The sequence below is a fragment of the Suncus etruscus genome, chromosome 1 (assembly GCF_024139225.1).
Source record: "Suncus etruscus isolate mSunEtr1 chromosome 1, mSunEtr1.pri.cur, whole genome shotgun sequence".
Lineage (NCBI taxonomy): Eukaryota > Metazoa > Chordata > Mammalia > Eulipotyphla > Soricidae > Suncus > Suncus etruscus.
Window position 1 is genome coordinate 91,368,365 of NC_064848.1, and position 25,454 is coordinate 91,393,818.

General features: G+C 37.6%; 1 protein-coding gene and 1 non-coding gene across 2 annotated transcripts in view; both read right to left on the minus strand.

The window, feature by feature from the left end:
- Positions 1–1,672: 1,672 nt before the first annotated feature.
- Positions 1,673–25,454, minus strand: part of COL28A1 (collagen type XXVIII alpha 1 chain) — a 212,355-nt gene continuing 188,573 nt past the window's right edge. The window contains 5 exon segments of the mRNA XM_049768871.1: positions 1,673–1,845; positions 3,858–4,054; positions 18,818–18,977; positions 20,950–21,498; positions 22,771–22,807. Coding sequence (XP_049624828.1) covers positions 1,673–1,845; positions 3,858–4,054; positions 18,818–18,977; positions 20,950–21,498; positions 22,771–22,807 — 1,116 coding nt within the window.
- On the minus strand, positions 8,144–8,262 carry LOC126033508 (5S ribosomal RNA). Its single transcript, XR_007504459.1, has one exon. It is a non-coding gene; the product is annotated as a 5S ribosomal RNA (ribosomal RNA).

Sequence of the window (25,454 nt, forward strand, 5' to 3'; positions counted from 1 at the left end):
ATAGTTCCCTGAATCTTTCAGGAGTAATTTCTGAGCACAGAAGCAAGAGTAACCCTTGAGCACCATCAGGTGTGGCCAATAAAACAAGCAAACAAATCTTATTTTGTGAAGACTTATAATACTATTAATAATGGCTTCTCATAATTTGAACACCACAGTCATCACCAGTGCACCCATCTCCCTCCCACAACCACCTCCTTCTCACTCCCCCGACCCCCGCCAATTGTGTGTCAGTTCTGGCCACCGTCTCTCTCTTTATCTTTGTGTTGACTTTGGATCTTTGTTGCTGCCTCTCTGTGTATCTGGAATTCCCACATATGAGATAGATTATTCTGTATCTGTCTGTTTCATTCTGACTAACTTTCAGTTCAATGGTTTTAATTCAGATTGGGCAATCACTTTCAGGGAAAATTACATAGAAACTTAACTGTCCTTGGGAGCCCAGATGATCATTCATTGGTTGAATGCCTGCCTTTCAGACATGAAACTGGGTTTTTGGCCTCTGGAATTGATCTACATGCCAAATGTAAGCATCAAAGATGGGAACACTGCAACCAAGTATATGACTCCCAGTTATCAAAATAGCAGTAACAAAGGAAAAATATGTGGGGGAAGATCATATTTATCTTTATTTTACTCTTATCCCAATTCTTCTCTGTCCTATTATATCTTGCTAAATTTTCAAGTAAAATGTTGTTCTTCTCTTGCCTCCTCCTACGCAAAACACACTTCCATCAATTTTAATTCCTAATTCCCCAAATCAAGTCCTTTCCCAACACCTATTTTGCTACTGAAAGAGCTATGGGGAGTCTGGGAGACTAAATTGTGGAGGGGTGAAGTAGAGGAACAGGAGAATACAGAGAGGAATGGGGTAGGAGATTAATCTGTAATGTGCAAAATAGGAAACTAACATGAATCAAGATTATCCTGTAGGCTGGAAGTAGACTAAATCTGTATTTTTATGTTCTTGGGTCTTAAGGTTTAGTGATAGTTGACAAGTTACTAAACTCAGAACCTTCAGATTCTTCACCTGTTAAAAAGATAATTCTATTTGCCTTTGTGGTGTAATAAACAATACGAAGTTAATTTGTTTGTGCCTATAAGGGAGCAGCCTAGGTTGATGGGTGGGAGCCTGGGGACACCAGTGGAGGAAAGATCACACTGGTGGTCTGAGTCTGTTTGGTGTTTGAGCATTTAATGCCTGAAACAACTGTATGAACAAGTTAGTAAAGCATGGTGTTTTAAAAACATTCTTATTCTTTTTTTTTTTTTTTTTTTGGTTTTTGAGTCATAACCGGCAGCACTCAAAAATATTAATCCCGGGGGCCAGAGTGGTGGCACAAGCGGTAAGGCAGGTCAAACTAGTGTAGGACAAACCATGGTTCAATTTCCCTGGCGTCCTATATGGTCCCCCAAGCCAGAAGTGATTTCTGAGCACATAGCCAGGAGTGATCCCTGAGTGTCACCAGGTGTGGCCCAAAAACCAAAAACCAAAACGAAACAAAAAGATATTAATTCCATTCATTCTACAATTAGTTTATGCTTACAAATGCAAATACTATTTGTATTCAAATGTGGTACTATTTTACAATGAATATATATTTTGAATTTATAGAGGTTCTTAGATTATTAACAGACAAAGATTATACTCATTACAAATTAGTTTACTAGCTCAGCCTTCAATGCAGATTTCTTGACATTCCCTTTTACTATAGAATCTATTTCCTGAGCCATTGCAGCCACTGAACCAAAAACGAGCACAAGAATTGACCTCCTTATCATAATACCATCGAACAACGTATTTATCACAATTTCCAAGTTCCAGAGATTCCAAACATCTAGGATCTAGAGTGATAAAAGAATAATGTGTTATTGTTTGTTTTTATTTCAATGATAAGATATAAAGTAAAAGTTTTATGAGTTTATTTTCCATCCACACAATTAAAAAATAGAATGTATAGCTTTAAATGAATCTAATAGAATATTTGCTCCACCATTAGATATTAATTTCTTTGAAAAATAAATGAATCTAATAGAATATTTGCTCCACCATTAGATATTAATTCCTTTGAAAATAAAGATATTTTACATTTATTTGTTAAAATTAAAAAGTATTTCCTGAAAGCATGTTAATCTTCATGGGATAATATCCTTGTGGAGATTAGCCAACACTAGAAAGAACTTCTTAGTTTACTTTCTTATTTAAATCAAATTAATATTTGGAATGAAGGTACTTTTGGCTTTCTATATACCTTCCCTTTCCAGTTTGTTCATAGAAAGAATTGCTATCATTATTTATAATTTTGTCAATTAAAATATCCCTTTAAGGAGCTGGAGATATAGCACTGCAGGAAGAGTGATTGTCTTGCTTGTGGCCTACCCAGATTCAATCCTGGCATCCCATATGGTCCCCCGAGCCTGATAGGAATGATTTCTGAGTGTAGAGCCAGGAGAAAACTTTGAGTACTACATACTCAGGTACGGCAAACAAACAAAGCAAACAAACAAAACAAACAAAATTCCTTTAAGTTACAAACAATAAAATGAAGCACTAATTTGTATAACATATTATAATTCTCTTTTTAAAAGACTATTTCTTGCAGGATAGTAAAAACATGATATTCTAATGTCAACTTATAAGTAGAGTTCATAAACACATACACTCCAAAAGAAAAGAAATAAGAGAGTCAGAACAAGGAAACCATTAAGTTCTTCTTAATGTTATAGTCTTTCCTTAGTGTTTTGATTCATATACCCAGAGGTGGAAGAAATTATAGAAAGACCCATTAGGTTCTTGTTGTCTAAGACTTGTATTCTAAGAGGGAGTTCATATACCATAAATTTTGTTTCTAAACCACTTCCCAAAGTCATTTCCCAATTTTAGAGTAGGTCTTATTAATTTTCTAAAACCTACAAATATACCTCTCTCTTCAAGACCATATGGTATGAAGTAATATCAATATTTTCAACTTTCTTTAAGTCTTAGGGACCTCCAAACACTATTGAGGGACTCCAGGGCTACAACATTGGTACTCCATGATCCGTGAAGGAAGTGTCAAAAATTGAACACATGACCTTGTACATAGCGAGGCATGTGTTCTAGCCTTCTGAGCTATCTTCCTGGCCCTCACAATGTGCACTTTTTTTTTTTTTTTTTTTTTTTTTTTGGTTTTTTGGGCCATACCCGGCGGTGCTCAGGGGTTACTCCTGGCTGTCTGCTCAGAAATAGCTCCTGGCAGGCACGGGGGACCATATGGGATACCGGGATTCAAACCAACCACCTTTGGTCCTGGATCGGCTGCTTGCAAGGCAAACGTCACTGTGCTATCTCTCCGGGACAATGTGCACTCTTAAAGACAATTGCTACATTAAGAATATTCTGTAACTTGTTTTCCAATCAAACTAAGGTTCTTTGGCAGTACGAGGTTTCCTTTACATGTGCTTCAGAGATATACTGAATATGTAATATGTTTTTATAGATACTAATTCCAAAGGAAAAAAATGAATCACAATAAGGACTCTAGTTTATTTCCTTTTGAAATTAATCTAAAAGTCAAAAATCCAAATACCTACATTGGTAAAGACCACATATAAGACTTTAGGGAATGGTATAAATTGTCACACACATGAGATATAATGCTCTCTGAATAGATTTAAATTAACATTTATAAGAGTAGAGAATTTATTATTGCCTATAATTACTCCATAGCCAACAAGTTTTCTAATTCTATAGGTAATAAAGTAAAATTGTTTTTAATTCTTCTTATTTAGAATTCTAATAAATTCTCTCTGAAAAAGAGCCTTTCTAGATCTTTCTCACAACGTAGATATGCTACCTACTGATATTTGTCTCTTACCTTTATGCATCACTTTTTTTGACCCTGCAATCAAGATGGAACTTAGAGTTCTGATTTCCAGACCTTCTTCCTCATTCTTAGAGGGGTTGAATAGAGGTCCCCAGGTGGTTGTGTCCACTGATGAAGGAGTGGGAGCCAGACTATCAGTCCAGATAGGCTCTGCAGGTTGATTCTCTTTATCCTGGATGCCAGGGATGTTGAAACACGCACAAACACAGACACACACACAGACAAAACCACTTTAGCTCAAAAGTAAGGTACAATTTAGAAACATATAACGAAAGTTCAGCATTGATACTTTTCTCCAATTCTCTAGTATATATCAAGCTCAGAAAATAATACCTTTGTGTATGAATGTGTATGTGCTGGATACTTCTATATCTGTATAATCTGTTTGGTATATAATGCCTGCATATGTTGTATATAGTCCCTGTTATAAATAACCTCTCATCCCCCCACCTACCACTTTATAAATCCTCTTCTATCCTCTCACTCTCTCAGCCCTGATCCGTTATCTCTCCCTATTTAACCTTCTTTACTCTCAGTTTTTAACTCCTCAGGACATGGAACTTTCCCCTAGCCTCAGGAAGCTGCCAATCAGCTCCAAAAGTGAAGAGACAGCCTCCCAGCCCACCTCGTGTTGGCCTGGTAAGAAGTTGTAGTCACTGCTCCTGCTGACTCACTCTATGCTGCTCCTTTTCTCCCACCCCCCCTCTCTGTGGACTGTTGCTTGCTACCGGATTCATCTCTGGAGAGACCCTCAGCTTGAAGTCGCTACCTAATCCCTGACTTCTGCAAACTATTTTACAGACTCCACAAGACCATGGCGTAAAATGAAATTGTGCCCTAGGTATTGTTCTCCCCCCAACTATCTGAAACACTTAAAGGGGATATTTATATTTCCTTGATATGTTTCTGAAGATGCATTTTTAATAGTTATAATTCTTCATGTTTATTTCCATATGTAGAGGTTGTTTCTCCCGTCCCTTTTTTAAATATCCTCAGTGGGAAATTCTAGTAGGTAAGTCTTGCTTGGGATCTGAGTTCAGGTTAGAACCAGAATATAGAGATTGTTTAGCTTTTTATACCCTCATATGCACCAGTTGTATCATGTGGCAATGTTCCTATTTTGCATAGGCACACTAAAATGGGGAAAATCTTATGCTTTTTTATTGGTTCCAAGATGTATACAGTCTGGTCGTGGTTCTAGCAGCCAGTCATCTGTGAATCACGATCTTGGCTTTTGTACCTACCAAAGGGTGCCAAGTCTTCTGGTTTTGTCTTGTCGTTAGCTGGTAAGGTATGCTAATCTGCTCTAAGGTCAAGTTGTTCACATTTTCCTCGTTGTCAGGATATCATGTTAGAGCTGGCCCTTGTTGCTGTTTTTTTTTTCCTTTAAATTCTGAATCAAGCTCACACAATCAACCTTTCTACCATGGCTCAGGAAAAGTTGACTCCCATAACTGACCTTTTCCCCAATAAATTTAGTCACAACTAGTCACTACCAATCTAGACTACTATTTTGTAGATCATACACAATAGTTTCTAGTGATTATATATTTGTCTGCAATTAAACAGAAATTAATATTTAGTTCTATATAATTTTGTGATATTTTTAATTTCACAAACTATATATATAAATTCCCTGATAAATTAAATCATGCCAAAGCAAGGGACTAGATAGTAAAAATCGATGATTATACCATGAATGTACACTTCACTATTCCGATTTCTAAGTACTGGGAAGATATGGATAATAATAAAAAAAAGAGATTAGAAGTAATTTAGGACAGTATAGAGGGTCTTGGGTCTTTGGTGGCAATTGGTACACCAATTATGTACATCAATTCCATCAATTTTAACTCTGTGTTGCACGAGGTACCATATTATCTAACTAAAATATTTAAAAAGAAAAAATTAATCCTGTGAAACTTCTCTGCTTTGCTTGTCTCTCCACTGCTCTCCTTTCATCCTTTCTCTTTCATCTTTTAAAAGTCTTTATAGCATTGAAATACAAATGGCAGTTCCAAAACAAACTGGGAATAGTAGTTTTCTGTTATAACATATTTACATGCACCATAGGTAAATGACAGGCAGTGAGTGTGGGGGAGAGCTTTAGAAAGAATAGTACCATGGGTAGGGCATTTGCCTTGCATGAGGCTAATACAATTTCGATCACCAGCACCATATGTGGTCCACCAAGCCTCCTAGTATTGATACCTGTGCACAAAGTCAAGAGTATGCCCTGAGTACAGCGGGATGTGACTCAAAAGTAGGATTGTATTTAAGTAGCAAAAAAAAAAAAAATCCTGATCTAATACATACCAATGTCATGGAGTAGTTGACTCTGAATAGAGAATGTAGCAAAGTCTAAATTTGCAATAAGAATGAGTGAAAAAATAAAATCACTGGTTCTGTCTGGATAGTGAGTATTCACATTTGTTATGTGTGTGTACATGTATATATAATAGTTAAAAATCAGAAGCCTGCCTATAAGTTCTGCATATGTTTTTCCTAACACAGTGGCCTTCCTTGAAGAAGACTATGGTCCTGGCTCCAAGCAGGGACTCAGCACATTAACAAAACACAAGAAAATAGATGCGGGATTTGTGAAAGACCCACCTGGTATGCTAAGAAGCTTTGTGCTGCCAGACAACCCTTATCATCATTCCTTTTCATACTCAGACTGAATTTTTTTAAGAGGGAGACAAACAGATCAGCATCAAAGGTACATGAATTTGTGTATTATTTCTTGCCTTATTTTTCCCTTAGATTATTGTTCTCTATATCCCAGAATCTCATTTCTTCTCTTCCTATTTATTGTCCACATTACAAACAGTGCTATTACAATGACAATATGACTCCTATCTTTAGTAATCAAGGAGGTTAGTCATCAGAGAGGATTGCTAACCAGGTACCTCACAATTCCAAAAGGTCATTTAATTTCTGATGCTCGTTTTCATTGTAATTCACTACCCTTACTTCTGCACATTATTACAGCCAAACTCTACAAATAGGAATTCAGCCTGTTCTGGCTGAATGCTAATGATCATCTGCATTAACCATGTATTTGGACTTAGTGTTTCCCAGTAGAGCATGTCCAAATTTCTCCCAGTTGCCTGTGGTATTTTACTGCCATCTGGCTCCTGGGCCAAGTCCTTCAAGATGCCTGGTTACTCAGGACCTAGCCCTGACTGACCCTTCCAGGTTAAAACATTTCTTTGCCACACTTCCAGCACTTAAGCATGTATCCAAATGTCCTTCATTTGCATTTAAAGTTGCTGAGAATATCGAAAATTCCTCAAGTTTGGATTTGTGCCAACCTTAACTGCCTGCAGGATTCTTTTTTAAATCCCCTCAAATAATATTATTATGTCCTCCGTTTTGGCATTGGCCCCAAAACACTTTTGACCATTCTAGTCACATAGTTTTAGAACAGGAAGAGTATTCCGATAAAAAAAAAAAATCCCTTATTTTACAAATGAGGAAATGAAGCCCTCACAAATAGTGTGATTCACCTAAAGTCAGGAAGCTGTCAGCTGACATTTCTAAGGTGTCATTCATTTTGAGAGGCAGTATAATTTGTTAAAATGTCATAAAAATATACAATCCATTACATAAGTGTACCCCAAGTTCTAAAATAATAGGATTGGGAGACTGTGACCATTGAAATAGAAAATAAAATATTTAACTCACAGGCTAAGGATGTAAGCCAGGTTTTCTGACTTTCAGGTCTGAGATATTTCTTCTAGATCAGATTGCAATGTCATCCCAAATTTCTTCTTCTCCCAACCCTTCCATTTAGACAGCTATTATAACCGATTCATTGTATCCTTGAAATAGTTTTCTACATCATACCTATCTTTAAAAATGCTGGATGCCCTTGCCTTATTCTTTCTTGGATTATTGCTCTCTATATCCCAGAATCTCATTTCTTCTCTTCCTATTTATCATCCACATTACAAAAAGTGTTTTTTCCAATGACAATATGACTCTTATCTTTAAAACAACTCTGGTATCTTTTAGCTGCCTAGCCTATAAGTGTAATTTCAATTATTTATTAGTAGGGGAGAGAGTAGCTTGGATTAAACATTCAGAGCTATCATTCCTGGCAGCACCCAGGGAATATGTGGTGCTGAGTGTTAAATTGGGTCTAGCCACATGCAAGACATGTGATTTAATTAATTACTCCACTGGTTATTCAGCCCTGAAATTTAAGTTTGTTAGCTCAAGATATCAATTCATTTAGTTCATCCTCAAGTCATCTGTGCAAATACTTTTTTTTAAGCCTACAGCACCCAATATTCCCAGGTGGTCTCCCATCCAAGTACTAATCAGGCCCGACCCTGCTTAGCTTCTGAGATCAGACAAGATCGGGCGCGTTCAGGGTGGTATGGCCTTAGACGCAAATACTTTCTAACTGTTCTGTCACTTACAACTTAGAATCATTATACTGAAGTTTTTTAATTTATTGAAAGGCCATGACCATTAGGAATCCTTCTTTGCTCACATGTTCATGCTACTGGGAAAAATAAAAACCCCATTCTTGCCTTGTGAAACTCAAATATATTCTTTTAAAATATATAATTACTTTAGTTAAGCACTATTGTTACAAAATTGTTTATGGTTGAGTTTCAGTCATAGAATGTAAGAATGTACACCAACCTTCACCAGTGCACATTTCCTGCTACCAATATGTCCCCAGTATCTCTACCACCTATTCTTCCCCACCTATCTCTAGGGCAGGCATTTTACTCTTCTTTCCTGACACTGTAGTTTACACTACTGCTAATGAAGGGTTGCCATGTATATCATTTTATCCTTATTCAGAACCCAGTTCTTGTCCAGAGTGATTAGTTCCAAGTATCATGGCCACAGTAGTCTGTTCCCTAACCTAAATGTATTCACCACTCTCTGTGGCAAGCTTCCCGCGTGAACTGGTTCTCCTGATACTCATCTCAATTGTCTCTGGATTTGATTACCATATTCTTTTTTATTTTTCTTATAGCCCACAAATATGTGAGGTCATTTTATGTCTAGCCCTCTCCCTCTGATTCATTTCACTCAGCATAAGAACTTCTATATCCATTCATTTATAAGCAAATTTCATGAGACTTCATTTTTCCTTACACTTGAATAGTATTCCATTGTGTAGATGTATCACAGCTTCTTTAGCCACTCATTTATTCTCAGGTACACAAGTTGTTTCCAGAGTCTGGCTATTATAAACACTACTGCAATGAACATAGGAATGCAGAGGTCTTTTCTGCAAGGTGATTTTGGTTGATAGGGTATATGCCTACGAGTGGTATTGCTAGGTCATATGGAAGCTCAATTTCTATTTTTTTGAGGAATAGCCATTTTGTTTTCCAAAAAGGCTGGACCAGTCAGCATTTCTACCAGTAGCGAATGAGAGTCCCTTTCTCCCCACATTTGTGCCAGTACTGGTTGTTCTTGATCTTTGTGATATGTGTGCAAGTCTCTATGGTGTGAAATATCTTATTGTTGTTTTTATTTACATCTCCCTGATTATTAATGATGTGGAGCATTTTATCATGTGTCTTTTTGGCTATCTGTATTTCTTCTTTGCAAAAATGTCTGCTCTTGTGGCCAGTGAGGTGGCGCTAGAGGTTAGGTGTCTGCCTTGCAAGAGCTAGACAAGAAAGGACCACGATTCAATCCCCCAGCATCCCATATGGTCCCCCCAAGCCAGGGGCAATCTCTGAGCACTTAGCCAGGAGTAACCCCTGAGCATCAAATGGGGGTGGACCAAAAAGCCAAAAAAAAAAAAAGTCTGCTCTTCTCCCGTTTTTGGATAGGATTGTATTGTAAAACTCCATAATATTATTAAAATTGAATTCAATGTCACTGCCCTTCTAAAAATTTCCATTATTTTCTTCTGAAATGAATTACACCACCTCTTATGTTTTATCTGTAACACCTCTAAAGTACATTCTTCTTGTACTTATCCTTCAACCTGATTGACTGTGAATGTCTCTTAAGCAAGAACTATGTCATGAGGGCCACTCTCTTGCATTGCACTAAACAATATCCACATATGTGATAGATAAATAAATAAAATAAAGTAGGGCTATAGTGATAGCACAGCAGTAGGGCATTTTTCTTGTAAGCATCTGACCCAGGATAGACTCAGGTTTGATTCCCAGCATCCCATATGGTCCCCTGAACCTGCCAGGAGTGATTTCTGAGCACAGAGTCAGGAGTAACCCCTGAGCACTGCTGGGTGTGCCCCCCCAAAACAACAAAAAATATGCTAGACCTGCTTCAGTTAAAACTATTTTAAAATTATAATTACTTTTATTTTTATAATCACTTTATTTAAGTGCCAAAATTGTTTATGATTGAGTTTCAGTCACAGAATATACACCACAATTCACCAGTGCATTTTTCCTGCTATCAATGATCTAGTTTCCCTCCCACCCACAACACAACACTTTGGACAAGAACTAGATGCACCAAACAAAAACCAAACCAAAACACACAAAAACCTCATCCAATCCTTAAGCACCAGGAGTCTCTTGGATCTGGTGATCAAGAATTGGACATACTAATCTAAGCCTGCGCAGAGGGGCCCAACTGTGAGTGTGAACTGAAAATATCTGTCTACTGTCCTCTTGTGTGAAACTCTTGGGAGTGGGGCAAAAGAGCTCCAGAAATCTGCTCTCCCTACCCCGGAGGCCATTTCCAGGGCAGGATTCAGAACATAAAAACCGGCCGGCAGACTGCTGCAGAAGCTGGATTCCCTGCTTGGGACATCAGGCAGGGAAAAGACACGAATCTAAGCCTGCGCAGAGGGGCCCAACTGTGAGTGTGAACTGTAAATATCTGTCTACTGTCCTCTTGTGTGAAACTCTTGGGAGTGGGGCAAAAGAGCTCCAGAAATCTGCTCTCCCTACCCCGGAGGCCATTTCCAGGGCGGGATTCAGAACATAAAAACCGGCCGGCAGACTGCTGCAGAAGCTGGATTCCCTGCTTGGGACATCAGGCGGGGAAAAGACACGAATCTAAGCCTGCGCAGAGGGGCCCAACTGTGAGTGTGAACTGTAAATATCTGTCTACTGTCCTCTTGTGTGAAACTCTTGGGAGTGGGGCAAAAGAGCTCCATCAGAGCACGGCCGCTCCGCTTCGCTACGCGGCCGTGCGCTCCTTCTAAGAAAAGAACACCATTGCAACAATAAGAAAAAATCACAATAAGAACTGTGCTATATCAGAGAAGCAAGCATTTCTCTCTGGACTGTCTTCTCTGTTGCATGCTCGGGCCTAAGATTTGACCCAGTGTGAGGCTTCATCCACGGAGGACTCCCCTCCCTTAGAGGCAAGTCAGCCCATCCAGAAAGGGAGGAGCCAGAGGAGTGTGCTGCCTACATCATATAGACAATGAATACCACCACAACACGTAGAAAAACCCACAATACAAGTGTGACAATGGGGAAACAACGCAGGCCAGCATCAGACATAGAGAATGAAGATGACAATTCTGAGGACCAGATAATGACTGAACAACTAATCAACCTCTCAGATAAGGACTTTAGACTAGCAATATGGAAGGTGCTCAACAGACTCCAAGAAACCATGGATCGAGTTGAACAGAACACTAATAAGAACCAAGAAAATATGAAGGCAGAAATGACAAAACTCCAAACTGAAATAACATGCCAACTAACAGGACTGAAAAAGTCAGTAAACGAAGTGAATGACAAAATGGATAAGCTCTGGGACAGGGTATCAGAAGCTGAGAATAGACTTGGTGCTGTGGAAGATGAGATACATAACAATTCCATACAGCAGGAGAGATTGGACAAAAAAACTTAAAGCAAATGAGCAGACAATGGAAAAATTAGTCAAAGAATGGGAACAGACGAAAATAGAAGTCTATGATAAGATCAACAGAAACAACTTAAGAATCATTGGAGTCCCAGAGACCCAGGAAGAAAATTTCCAGGAAGAATCAATGGTCAAGAACATCATTAAAGAGAAACTTCCAGAGCTAAAGAATATATGTGATCAAATCCTGCATGCCCGAAGAGTACCAACCAAAAGAGACCCCAGAAAAACCACCCCAAGACACATCCTAGTCACAATGACAAATCCCACAGATAGAGACAGAATTCTGAAAACAGCAAGATCAAAAGGGGAAATCATGTTCAAGCAAGCTTCTCTGAGATTTACAGCAGACCTGTCACCAGAAACACTCAATGCCAGAAAGCAGTGGTGGGATATTGTGACAAGACTGAATGAAATGAATGCTTCACCCAGAATACTATACCCAGCAAAACTCACTTTCCGGTTTGACGGAAGAATACATGGTTTCACAGACAAAAAGCAGCTCAGAAACTTTACAGACACAAAACCAGTCTTAAGAGAAAAACTGAAAGACCTAATTTAAGACAAGACTAACCAAAAGACACCAAATTTCGATATAAAGATGGCATTAAATCCCAGGACAATTCTTTCTCTCAACGTCAATGGTCTAAATGCACCAGTCAAGAGACACAGAGTGGCTAAATGGATCAAAAAACTCAATCCAACCTTCTGCTGCCTACAAGAAACACACCTGAATAGTCAGAACAAACATAGACTCAAAATAAAAGGCTGGAGAAAAATCATCCAAGGAAACAACACCCATAAAAAAGCTGGAGTGGCCATACTAATATCAGATAATGCAAACTTTATACTCAGGAAGGTTGTAAGGGACAAAGATGGACATTTTATATTAATCAAGGGGTATATAGATCAGGAAGAATTCACTCTCCTAAACATATATGCACCAAATGAGGGGCCAGCAAAATATTTAATACAACTGTTGACAAATCTGAAAAATAATATCAATAACAACACAATAATTGTGGGGGACCTTAACACGGCTTTGTCAACACTGGATAGGTCAACCAGACTGAAACCCAACAAGAATATACTAGACCTGAGGAGAGAAATGGAAGAAAGAGGCCTAGTGGATATATATAGGACACTCCATCCCCAGAAACCTGGATACACATTCTTCTCCAATGTACATGGGACATTCTCCAGGATAGACTACATGCTGGCACATAAAACATATCTCCATAATATCAAGAGGATAGAAATTTTGCAGACTACCTTTGCTGACCACAAGGCTCTGAAATTATTTGTGAACTCCAAAGGGACTCAGAAGAAAAACATTAACACCTGAAAGTTAAACAGCCTCATACTCAATAACCAGTGGGTCCGAGATGAAATCAAGGAGGAAATCAAAAGGTTCCTGGAAACAAATGACAATAAAGACACAAACTATCAGAACTTATGGGACACAGCAAAAGCAGTACTGAGAGGAAAATTTATAGCTTTGCAAGCACACATCAGGAAGGAAGAAGGAGCTTACCTGAGTAGCTTAATGACACAGCTAATAGAACTAGAAAGTGCTCAACAAAAGGACCCAAAAATAGGAAGACAGAAGGAAATAACAAAGCTGAGAACAGAAATCAATGAAGTGGAAACCCAAAAAACAATCCGAAAGATCAACGAAAGCAGAAGTTGGTTCTTTGAAAAAATAAACAAGATTGATAGACCACTGGCAAACCTAACAAAGAAAGAGAGAGAGAGAAACTTAATAACTCGTATTAGGAATGAAAAAGGAGAGATCACTACTGATATGACAGAGATTCAAAGGGTAATCAGAAACTACTTTGAGAAACTCTACGCCACTAAAAATGAGAACCTGGAAGAAATGGATAAATTCTTGGACTCTTATAATCTTCCACGGTTGAAGGAAGAGGATGTAGCATATCTAAACACCCCCATCACCATTGATGAAATCAAAACGGTAATCAAAGGTCTGCCGAAAAACAAAAGCCCAGGCCCAGATGGATTCACTAATGAATTCTTTCAAACTTTCCAAGAGGAACTACTACCAATCCTGGCAAGACTCTTTCATGAAATTGAACAAACGGAAACACTTCCAAATAGCTTTTATGAAGCCAACATCACCTTGATACCTAAACCAGACAGAGATGCTACAAAAAAAGAAAATTACAGACCAATATCGCTGATGAATGCCGATGCAAAGATCTTCAACAAAATCCTGGCAAATAGGATTCAATGCCTCATTAAGAAGATCATTCACTACGATCAAGTAGGTTTCATCCCAGGAATGCAAGGCTGGTTTAACATCCGTAAATCCATCAACATCATACACAACATCAATAACAAGAAAAATAAAAACCACATGATCATATCAATAGATGCAGAGAAAGCATTTGATAAGGTCCAACACCCATTCTTGATCAAAACTCTCAGCAAGATGGGAATGGAAGGAACCTTTCTCAATCTAGTTGAAGCCATCTACCACAAGCCAATGGCAAATATTATCCTCAACGGAGAAAAACTAAAAGCCTTCCCTCTAAATTCTGGTACAAGACAAGGCTGTCCTCTCTCACCACTCCTATTCAACATAGCACTGGAAGTACTTGCTATAGCGATTAGGCAAGAAAAAGATATCAAGGGAATTCAGATAGGAAAGGAAGAAGTCAAGCTCTCACTGTTTGCAGATGACATGATACTCTACTTAGAAAACCCTAAAGACTCCACCAAAAAGCTTCTAGAAACAATAGACTCATATAGCAAGGTGGCAGGCTACAAAATTAACACACAAAAATCAATGGCCTTTCTATACACCAATAGCAATAAGGAAGAAATAGATATTAAGAAAACAATCCCATTCACAATAGTGCCACACAAACTCAAATATCTTGGAATCAACTTGACTAAAAATGTGAAGGACCTATACAAAGAAAACTATAAAACTCTGCTCCAAGAAATAAGAGAGGACACGCGGAAATGGAAACGCATACCCTGCTCGTGGATTGGCAGGATTAACATCATCAAAATGGCAATACTCCCCAAGGCATTATACAGATTTAATGCTATCCCTCTAAAGATACCCATGACATTCTTCAAAGAAGTGGATCAGGCACTTTTGAAATTCATTTGGAACAATAAACACCCTCGAATAGCTAAAGCAATCATTGGGAAAAAGAATATGGAAGGAATTACTTTCCCCAACTTTAAACTGTACTACAAAGCAATAGTTATCAAAACAGCATGGTATTGGAATAAGGACAGGCCCTCAGACCAGTGGAATAGACTTGAATACTCAGAAAATGTTCCCCAGACATACAACCACCTAATTTTCGATAAAGGAGCAGGAAACCCTAAATGGAGCAGGGAAAGCCTCTTCAACAAGTGGTGTTGGCACAATTGGATAGCCGCTTGCAAAAAATTGAACGTAGACCCCCAGCTATCATCATGCACGAAGGTGAAATCCAAATGGATTAAAGACCTCGATATCAGCCCCAAAACCATAAGATATATAGAACAGCACATAGGCAAGACACTCCAGGACATTACAGGCATCTTCAAGGAGGAAACTGCACTCTCCAAGCAAGTGAAAGCAGAGATTAACAGATGGGAATATATTAAGCTGAGAAGTTTCTGCACCTCAAAGGAAATAGTGCCCAGGATACAAGAGCCACCCACTGAGTGGGAGAAACTATTCACCCAATACCCATCAGATAAGGGGCTAATCTCCAAAATATACAAGGCACTGACAGAACTTTACAAGAAAAAAACATATAATCCCATCAAAAAATGGGGAGAAGAAATGAACAGACACTTTGACAAAGAAGAAATACAAATGGCCAAAAGACACATGAAGAAATGCTCCACATCACTAATCATCAGGGAGATGCAAATCAAAACAACGATGAGATACCACCTCACACCACAGAGAATGGCACACATCACAAAGAATGAGAACAAACAGTGTTGGCGGGGATGTGGAGAGAAAGGAACTCTTATCCACTGCTGGTGGGAATGCCGTCTAGTTCAACCTTTATGGAAAGCGATATGGAGATTCCTTCAAAAACTGGAAATCGAGCTCCCATATGATCCAGCTATACCACTCCTAGGAATATACCCTAGGAACACAAAAATACAGTACAAAAACCCCTTCCTTACACCTATATTCATTGCAGCACTATTTACCATAGCAAGACTCTGGAAACAACCAAGATGCCCTTCAACAGATGAATGGCTAAAGAAACTGTGGTACATATACACAATGGAATATTATGCAGCTGTCAGGAGAGATGAAGTCATGAAATTTTCCTATACATGGATGTATACGGAATCTATTATGCTGAGTGAAATAAGTCAGAGAGAGAGAGAAAAACGCAGAATGGTCTCACTCATCTATGGGTTTTAAGAGAAATGAAAGACATTCTTGCAATAATAATTTCCAGACACAAAAGTGAAAAGAGCTGGATGTTCCAGCTCACCATAGGAAGCTCACCACAAAGAGTGATGAGTTTAGTTAGAGAAATAACTACATTTTGAATTTTCCTTATAATGAGAATGTATGAGGGAAATGGAGAGCCTGTTTAGAGTACAGGCGGGGGTTGGGTGGTTAGGAGGGAGACTTGGACATTGGTGATGGGAATGTTGCACTGGTGATGGGTGGTGTTCTTTACATGACTGAAACCCAAAAACAATCATGTATGTAATCAAGGTGTTTAAATAAAAAAATAAAAATTAAAAAAAAAAAAAGGACAAGTCCCAGCAGAAATGTCAACCCACAGAACCTACAATCTGATAGCCCCAACTACAAAAAAAAAAAAAAAAAAAAAAGAACTAGATGCAAAAGGGGATAAAGTGACTTGCATAGTACCCCTTTTTTTGGGGGGGGGCCACACCCATTTGATGCTCAGGGGTTACTCCTGGCTAAGTGCTCAGGAATTTCCCCTGGCTTGGGGGGACCATATTGGGCGCCGGGGGATCGAATCGTGGTTCTTTTTTGGCTAGCGCTTACAAGGCAAACACCTTACCTCTTGTGCCGCCTCACCGGCCCCGGTATCCCTTCTAATAATGGGGCAAACCATAGTGTCAAGGAGAGCAAGAGAGACAGAGAGAGAGATAGAGACAGAAGTAAAATGACTTCTCTGGAGGCAGGCTAGAGTGGCGAGTTAAAACTTTTGTGGGAAGTGACTATAGCACTCAATAGAAATAGCAGATGGCTCTGGTTCTCCAATTCTCACCTAAAATAACATACTTGTTACTTGTGATTTGATTGGCAGGGACCAATGTCCTAAATCTTGCTAAGTGAGCAGAATTTTGTCTCAAATTCAAGGGATATTTCTTCCAAGCAGACACAATTGGAGACCTCTGAAACATCCACCTAGTACCAGGAGAGTATACAGCATCCCTCTACTCTAGCATAAGAAGTCAAAGCTAAATGAGCAAAAGTATGACTCAGAGAGTTGGCAGACTAAGCTTTTCTGTGCTTTGGAGAAACTGAGTGGGTGCAAAATGTAGATACACAGAGATAAAAGAAGATTATGTCTTTGTCTCTGGACCCTGGGATATGACTCTGTGGTGGAGAAGGTGACCCTGTAAAAAGACCTGCCTTCTCTTCACGAGGCTGTAAGTTTAATCTCTAGTTGCTGCTGAATGTATTTGATCTCTAATGTACCACAATAAAGTCTAGGTGAGTTCATTAACTCAATGTAGATTTGCTCATAGGTTTTTCACAAAAATGAAGGAAAGTCAAAATTGTTTCTTAAAAAAATCTATGCTTTAAAATCAGGCATGAAGACTTGGAATCAACCTAGATGTCCAACAGCAGATAAGTGGATCATGAAGATGTGGTACATATATACAATGCAATACTACCTACATAGCTGTTAAGAATGATGCAATCATGCAATTTGCAACTACATGGATATAACTGGAAGACATTATGTTAAAAGAGGTAAGCCAAAAGAAGAAGGATAAATACAGAATGATATCACTTATATGTGGTATTTAGAACAAATGCCATGGTCTAAATGGGAGTTGTCTCAAACAATCTTGGCCCCTAAGTATAGTAAAGAGAAGGAAAGAAACTAAGATGAAGAGGAGATATACAAATATGAAAGGATAGGAACCTGGGGCCAAGCAATCCGAGGTTCATTGGTAGTATACAACATGGACAGAACTAAATATCCAAGCTAAAGTCAACAACAATAGAATCAAGAGACCCAAGCTTTAACAATATAAATTTCAAAATGGGCCTGTTATACTGGTTGATGGGGGGGGGGAGTGCAAGTAGGGGGTGAGATAGGATGCACTTGGGAAACATTGGTGGTGGGAAGTGAACACTGATGATGGGATTGTCTCTGACTTATTGTATGTCTGAAACCCAACCAGGAAGAACTTTGTAATCACAATGGTTTCAATAAAATAAAAATTTAAAAATACTGGAATGAAAGGTTCTAGAAAGTGTGCTGTTCAAGTATGGTACTATTCATCTTTTCTGGTGTTTATAAATTACATTGGTGTTAGGTATAATATAAAAATATTTAAAATATTTAATAATGATCACTAGACATAGAAATATTTGTAAATTTGATATTTATTCTAACAAATCCCAACATTACCTGAAAACTAGAAATTGGGTACAAAGGATTTAGACCCAAATATATGCAACCTATATACAACTCTGCTAATCTCTGCCTCCTTCACTTCCCTCTGTTGATGGTGTTTGATGACCAGGGATTGCACATAGGTTTGGTTCTAGTCTCACAAACCTTTTTAACTCAGGAGCTTTCTAGGGTTGCACTCTTAAATTGTGGTGCTGGTAAATATGTAGCAGTGCCATGTGAAGAAATAGTTTACATCTTTTATCATCAGAGACAAGTTTCCACACACAAAGAATAGAGCTTCAAGATCATGTTTAGCACACTTAGTGGCACTGAAAATCAAATTATGACCTCATGCTTGGAATGCAGGTATATAACCATCAACTCATCTCCTGGCCTCCTCAGGTATTTCCTGGGGGAGCAGGGTAAGGTGATTTTTGGTGTAAAACATAAAGCACACACAATTTTATGTTCATAAAAGAGACAGTTAAGCAAACAAGCCAGTTACTTACAGATTCTGATATTGCTTTCTGAGGCTCAGGGGTGGCTTCAATGAATTCTCCCTCTGAAGTAGCCAATTCAGACTGAAGTGGTGGTGAACCCAAAACTTGAAAAAGGTAGGAACCGAAATCCTCACAGTTTTTCTTAAAAAATTTTTGTGTCAGGGTATCTTTTGAAAGAGAAACAAAAAAGGGAGACGGTAGAGCCATGAAACATTATTAAAACCTGTTTTAAAATATCTGAATTCTCCTTAAAATGAACAATTTTCCATAATGAAATCCACTGTGAGGTGGAATACTTTTTAAATCATTTCTGATAACTTTTAAGGCTTACATAAAACCATTTTTAAATGCTACTCTATGTTGACCCCAATGAGAAAAAGTGTCTTAAATGTTTGCCTATATAAATTATGTGCTGTGCACTAGTGTATGTAGGGTTGAGTCTCACCCACATGTACAATAAACATTTACCTCTGTTAGAGGAATAGCAGAAGATGAGTCATTTATTTCTCAATATGTGGAACAAATTACTAACTCATTTTGCTATTGTGCTAAAGCTTTTGAATTTGGGGCCATGATGCAGAAAAGTGCCTGTGAGATGCACCAGGTCCAAGGCATATAAATATTCATAGAACAGTTAACAGTCAGTGTTGTCCCAGGGCTAGGAAAAAGCCAAAGAAGAGGCATAGATAGTTGCCTGGGGAAAGATGAAGAGGGCTGGAAACCCACATATAATTTAACCCACATGGCACCTGAGCAGGAGGCTGGACCAAGGCCTCCTGATGTTAAGGCATACATGAAGCAATTAATTAATAAAAGAAAAAATAAATATATCAAAGATGTATGGAATAATTTTAGGAGGAATAACACCCACATTATTGGAGTCCTCAATGGAAAGGAAAGGGAGAATGGATTCTTTCCAATTAGTATAAGAAAAAACAACAGTCACCCATTGGAACCCAAAAATTCTGCCTAGAGTTGAGTTTGCACTTCATTTGGGTGGGGTTCTATTGCTAGGTAACCTAAAGACCTACTGTGGGTTAGGATAAGGGATGTTTGGATTATGGTGGTGGGTGCAATGTAGCAAATCTGTTTTCCTAAAACACTATTATGAATCATTATGACTAAACAATTACATTTTTAAAATAAATAATAAAGCTTTGATTAAATACAACTTTTCACTGAGGTTTGCAATTTAATCATTCAAACACATTTAATAGTTCAGAGATATTAAATAGATTAGATCAGAAAAATTTACAGACCGAACAGGGATTTAAGGAAATGGTATCTGTTCTCCATAAAGGTTGGGCTAGATAGCATTTCCACCAGCAGTGAATGAAAGTTCCTTTCTCCCCACATCCCTGCCACCACTGATTGTTCTTATTCTTTGTGATGTGTGCCAGTCTCTGTGGTGTGAGATGGTACCTCATTATTTTGATCTACATCTCCCTGATGATTAGTGATATGAGCATTTTTTCATGTGCCTTTGGCCATTTGTATTTCTTCTTTAAGGAAGTATCTGTTCATTTCTAATCCCCATTTTTTCATGAAGTTAGATGTTTCATGTATTTTTCTTGTTAAATTTTGACACTACCTTTGTATATCTTAGATATTAGCCCCTTATCTGATGGTTATTGGGTGAAAAGTTTCTCCCATTCTGTGGGTTTTTATTGTTTATTGTTTTCAAAAGATAATAAAATAGAATAATAATTTAAGTTATCTGTATTGCCCACCTCTTTAGAATGCCAACACATTTTTTGCATGCTTATAATTCACTTTGATTTTGTGGTTATTTTATGCCTTATTGCTGGCTTAATCTATCTCTTATGCAAGTAAATTTACTTTTTTGAATATTAACTCCTTTTAGCAACATACCCAAAGTACATTGTTTTCTAATTAATCTATATTTTTAACATAAGTACTACATGAATTCCAAATCCAACTCAAACTTACAAGTGAATAAATAAAGGGATTGTGCACTCTAAACAGAATGATACTAATTTTATTTTGTACCTTCTGAAACTTGTGTATTATCATTTACTATTGTCATAAAACTGAGTAGCTTCCTAAGACCCATATTTGGCTAAGGTCATTCAGTAAAATGATACACAAGAACTCCTCTCTTTGGAACTGAAGTCTTACCTTGCAAGGTATTGAAGTCATCAAATAAATAAACATGTTCATTGTCTGGGTCGGTAGCAATCAGATTCATTTCTTTGTGGAACATTTTGAAGTTTGGGTCATTTTTCTTTATGACACCAATCACAAATATTTCCAAATTGGTGATACTGGCATTCTTGACCACACTGGGCAGATTCTTCGCATCACGATTATCTGTCTGTCCATCAGTGATAACCAAAGCCACCTTCTTTACACCTGGCCTTGTATCCTTGAACATGTGGATAGCTGCATGGAGTGCTGTAGCCGTGTATGTGCCTTCCCCCAGATATTGCATGTTATCCACCGCCAACTTGAAGTCATCTTTGCTGGAAAACTGAGTCAAATGAGCCACTTTCTCTACTTTATGGCTATAATTGATTATGCCTATGCGAGTAAGGTCTAAAGCCACCTGGTCAGTGAGAATCTTTACAAAATTCTTGATGATATGAAAATTTTCTGGTCCCACACTTTCTGAGCTGTCAACCACAAACATCAGCTCTAATGGAACCTCTTTGCACTTGGGCCCACAACCTAAAAGAAGAATATTGAGACAGAAACATATAGGAAGAATGAAAACCAAATATTATTGATTAGGATCATATTAGTGAGTGGAGAAGATAAAACAATAAGAATAACCCCAGGCCCAAATAGTCTCCTTCCTTTTCTGTGATAGTGAGCACAGCAGGCCTCTGTCTCTCTTATAATTTCTCTGCCTATTTGGTAAGGCTATGTTGCCAAACACACATAAAAACAAACAAAAAATACCAATCTACAATTCAAGAAAGAGATACTTTGTGCCAATTTTAAAATTAAAAAATAAATAGTCCAAAAGACAGCATTCCCTTTGGGCTATCATGCCTGGTTTGCATGCAAAAGGTATAGGTTGCACTGGTGAAAGGGGTATTCTGTTTATAACTGAAACCCAATTACAAATATGCTTGTAATCATGGTGCTTAAATAAAGATTATATTTTAAAAAAAGGGTATAGGTTTGATCCTTAGGATAACATAGTGCCCTGAGTACTGAGCTAGATATAGATATAGATATAGATATAGATAGCTCTTCAGCACTCTTGAGTGTACTGAATTTTTTTCAAAAGTCAGCATCCCTGCTTATGCTTTTCTGATTATATACTTGTCCTTTTCCCTAAGATATTATCACAATTATAAATTTGCTCTTCAACCTCTATCATCTATATTTAATATGAATCTGAAAAGTAGTACTTCAATCTTCAACTGTATCCTATATGAAAATGAATATTTGCTTACAGGGATGGCCTGTGGATAAACAAATTAAAAAACTCTGTGGAAGAAAAATGTAAATCTTTAATTATGCATAAGAATAATTGCCCCTATTGAGTCTGGAAAGAATGTTTAAACTCAGAAAGATTTCTTGTTTCAGGAAAAACATTGATATAATCATTATCAGTAAGGCTGGCCTGAAATACCAGGTAGACCCTGAAATAATATTTTCTTTTAGAGTTTTCTTTATTAAGTTCAGATAAATATCACTAAATACAAGTAATCATTGTGTTTACAAAAGGTTTAATTGTTCACAGGCTGTAGGCCATCTTTATGCCTATTAACCATGCTGGAAAGATGAATCTCTTTTCTTAAATCAGCATTCTCAAAAACCTTATTATTTATTTTCAGTTTCTCATGAACTTTTTAAATGTGCTCTGTGCTTTCCTATGAGCTAATTTATATTCATCTTCTTGTGATCATGTAGTTGTCACCAACATAGGAAGCATGTAAAATTTATTCTTCAAACTATACTTTTTCAGACTTAATAGTCATATCTTACCACACATTTCTGAAATAAGTTTGATAATTTCTTCTTTCTGGAAGGAAAAAGAAAATTATTAATTTATAATTATAGTATTTTATTATACTCATAAAAATATCTTATTATAATCAACATTAAGCCCTTTGACTTCATTGCTTCCTGCAAAATTGAAATAACTAGCATAAAGATTAAAGGTATTCTGTAATATACAATAATTAAAATGTGTTTGAGTTGTAAAATGCACTCTCTTAGGCTTTGAAAGTTTGTGTTGTGACTATAGCATTTATCAGCTGGGTGTCCTTGAACAGTAGATGACCCAGATCTCTGCCTCGCAAGACTGTAGTAAAAAGAGGCAATACACATGGAGCTCTCTGCACAAGGTCATGCGCCAAAAAGTATTACAGTGTGCATTCAGTCACATAGTTTAACCACATGTACTAAATAGTCAGACAAGAATAACAAAAGAGAATTCATCCTCTAATGTTTTTTATTCCTCTTTTGTGGTCCAACTTTCCACTTTTTTTTTGGGTGGGGGGCCACACCCGGTGGTGCTCAGGGGTTACTCCTGGCTCTCTGCTCAGAAATTGCTCCTGGCAGGCTCAAGGGACCATATGGGATGCCGGGATTTGAACCACCATAGGTCCTGGGTCAGCGCTTGCAAGGCAAATGCGCTACCGCTGCGCTATCTCTCTGGCCCCCAACTTTCCACTTTTTGAATGCCCTCACTTGTTCCCTAATATTTTCGTGTTGGGTCTTATAGGATGTCCAATTATCTGATTATCTCTTTTTTGTCCTGAGTCCATCAACCCCATTGTAAGGGCCTGGGCTGATTGGGCCTAGGAGTTAGTATGTGAATATCCTGACTGATAGCATATTTACAAAGCATAGAAATGAAATTAGAGAAGGTATTATTCCCCATCTATTGAAAAAAACTGATCAATTTAATAAATAAAAGAAACGGAAGCCCAAAAATCTTAACATGAAGAAACACTGGACCCAATACAAAATTAAGTTAATAAAATTTTTTTTAAAAGTTAAGAGAAAAAAGTTATTATGAGTACTAAGGTTAAGATAATATATTTGATGACATAGCTTAAGGTCAGTATATATGGGTAAAATTTGGACATTTTAAGTTAACTTATATTATTGTACAGTGAGTAAAGGCCTGATTTCAAAGAGCTTTATAAAAAAAGATCTCAATAGGATAGTCATAAAATTATGTGAAATGAAAATGCAGAAATTTTATTTTCATGCCTTGATAATCTTTCCATACTTAGAAAGGGTTTAATAAATCTTAAACTAATGCAATTATTAAAGAAAAGTAATCCTCATGTATTTGTATTGTATCTCTAGAACAGAAATGTAGTTTAATTTTTAGATTTATTTTTGTATTTGGAGAAAAGACTTTATAGTAAGTTTTATGACTATAGTTGTATAGTTTTAAATAATTTCCTATAGTATTCTACTATTTCATTATTCTCTAAGAATATCTAATAATCTCTTATGTGGGTACTTTTTATCTTAATTTAATTGTTCAGTTGGGTATTCTTTGGTGACAGATGCTTTTTTTCCTCAGAGGTTTAAAAATAGTGGCTTGAAGGAACATCTAGAGATGCCAACATACCACTAGTTGTTGAGTCAGGGGTGGTACTCAGCTTTTTAAAAACCAATGTAACCTGCCTCTTCCCTAATTTTGAAACATATTCATACTAGCTTATATTATGAAAACAATATTTCTTTATTATCAAGACCGTTTTACTATGGTATGGAATTCAAGGTTTTTATTTTCTCCAAATGTACAAGCTTAACCACTCAATTCATGTATTTAATCTATGTGACTCTGAGAGTTAGAAGACAGGGAAGAGAAGACTTAAGTCAGACTCCAAATACTGATATTTATGAACCATGGGGTGATAAAAGACTCAAAGTAATTTGTCATAAATGATTAAAATAGTGAACTCTATCAATAACACTTGCTTCTTTTTTCTGTTTTGGTCTTTTTTGGGGGGAGGGGTCACACCTGGTGACATTCAGGAGTTACTTCTGGTTCTGTGATTAGAAATTGCCCCTGGAAGCCGGAGAGTTAGCATGGAGGTAAGGCATTTGCCTTGCATGCAAATTTACGGTGGTTCAAATTCTGGCATCCCATATGGTCCCCCGAGCTACCAGGAGCGATTTCTGAGCATAGAGCCAGTAGTAACCCCTGAATGCTCCCGGGTGTGACCCAAAAACAAACAAAACAAAATAAAACAAAATAAAAGTTACCCCTGGCAGGCTCAGGGGACCATATAGGATGCCGGGAATCAAAATGCATTCAGTCCTGGGTCAGGCTCATGCAAAGCAAATGCCCTACTGTTTTATTATCTCTAAGGCCTCATAACACTTGCTTCTTACAAGTTGTTAGTCTGTAATGAATCTTAAATTAATAGCTATTTGGGGATATTTTTGTTTTGTTTTGTTTTGGGCCCACACTCAGTGGTGCTCAGGGGTTACTCCAGTCTTTGCACTTAGGAATTACTCTTGGCTGGCTCAGGAAACTGAGGCTGGGGATTGAACCCAGATCAGCTGCATGAAAGGCAAATGCCCTACCCACTATACTATAACTCTGGCCCCCATTTGGGGGATTTTTTTTTTATCAAGAAGATGGTGGTGGAGTAAAAAAATGCCCTTATTATAAATTCTTAATGGATGGGAGGAGCAGC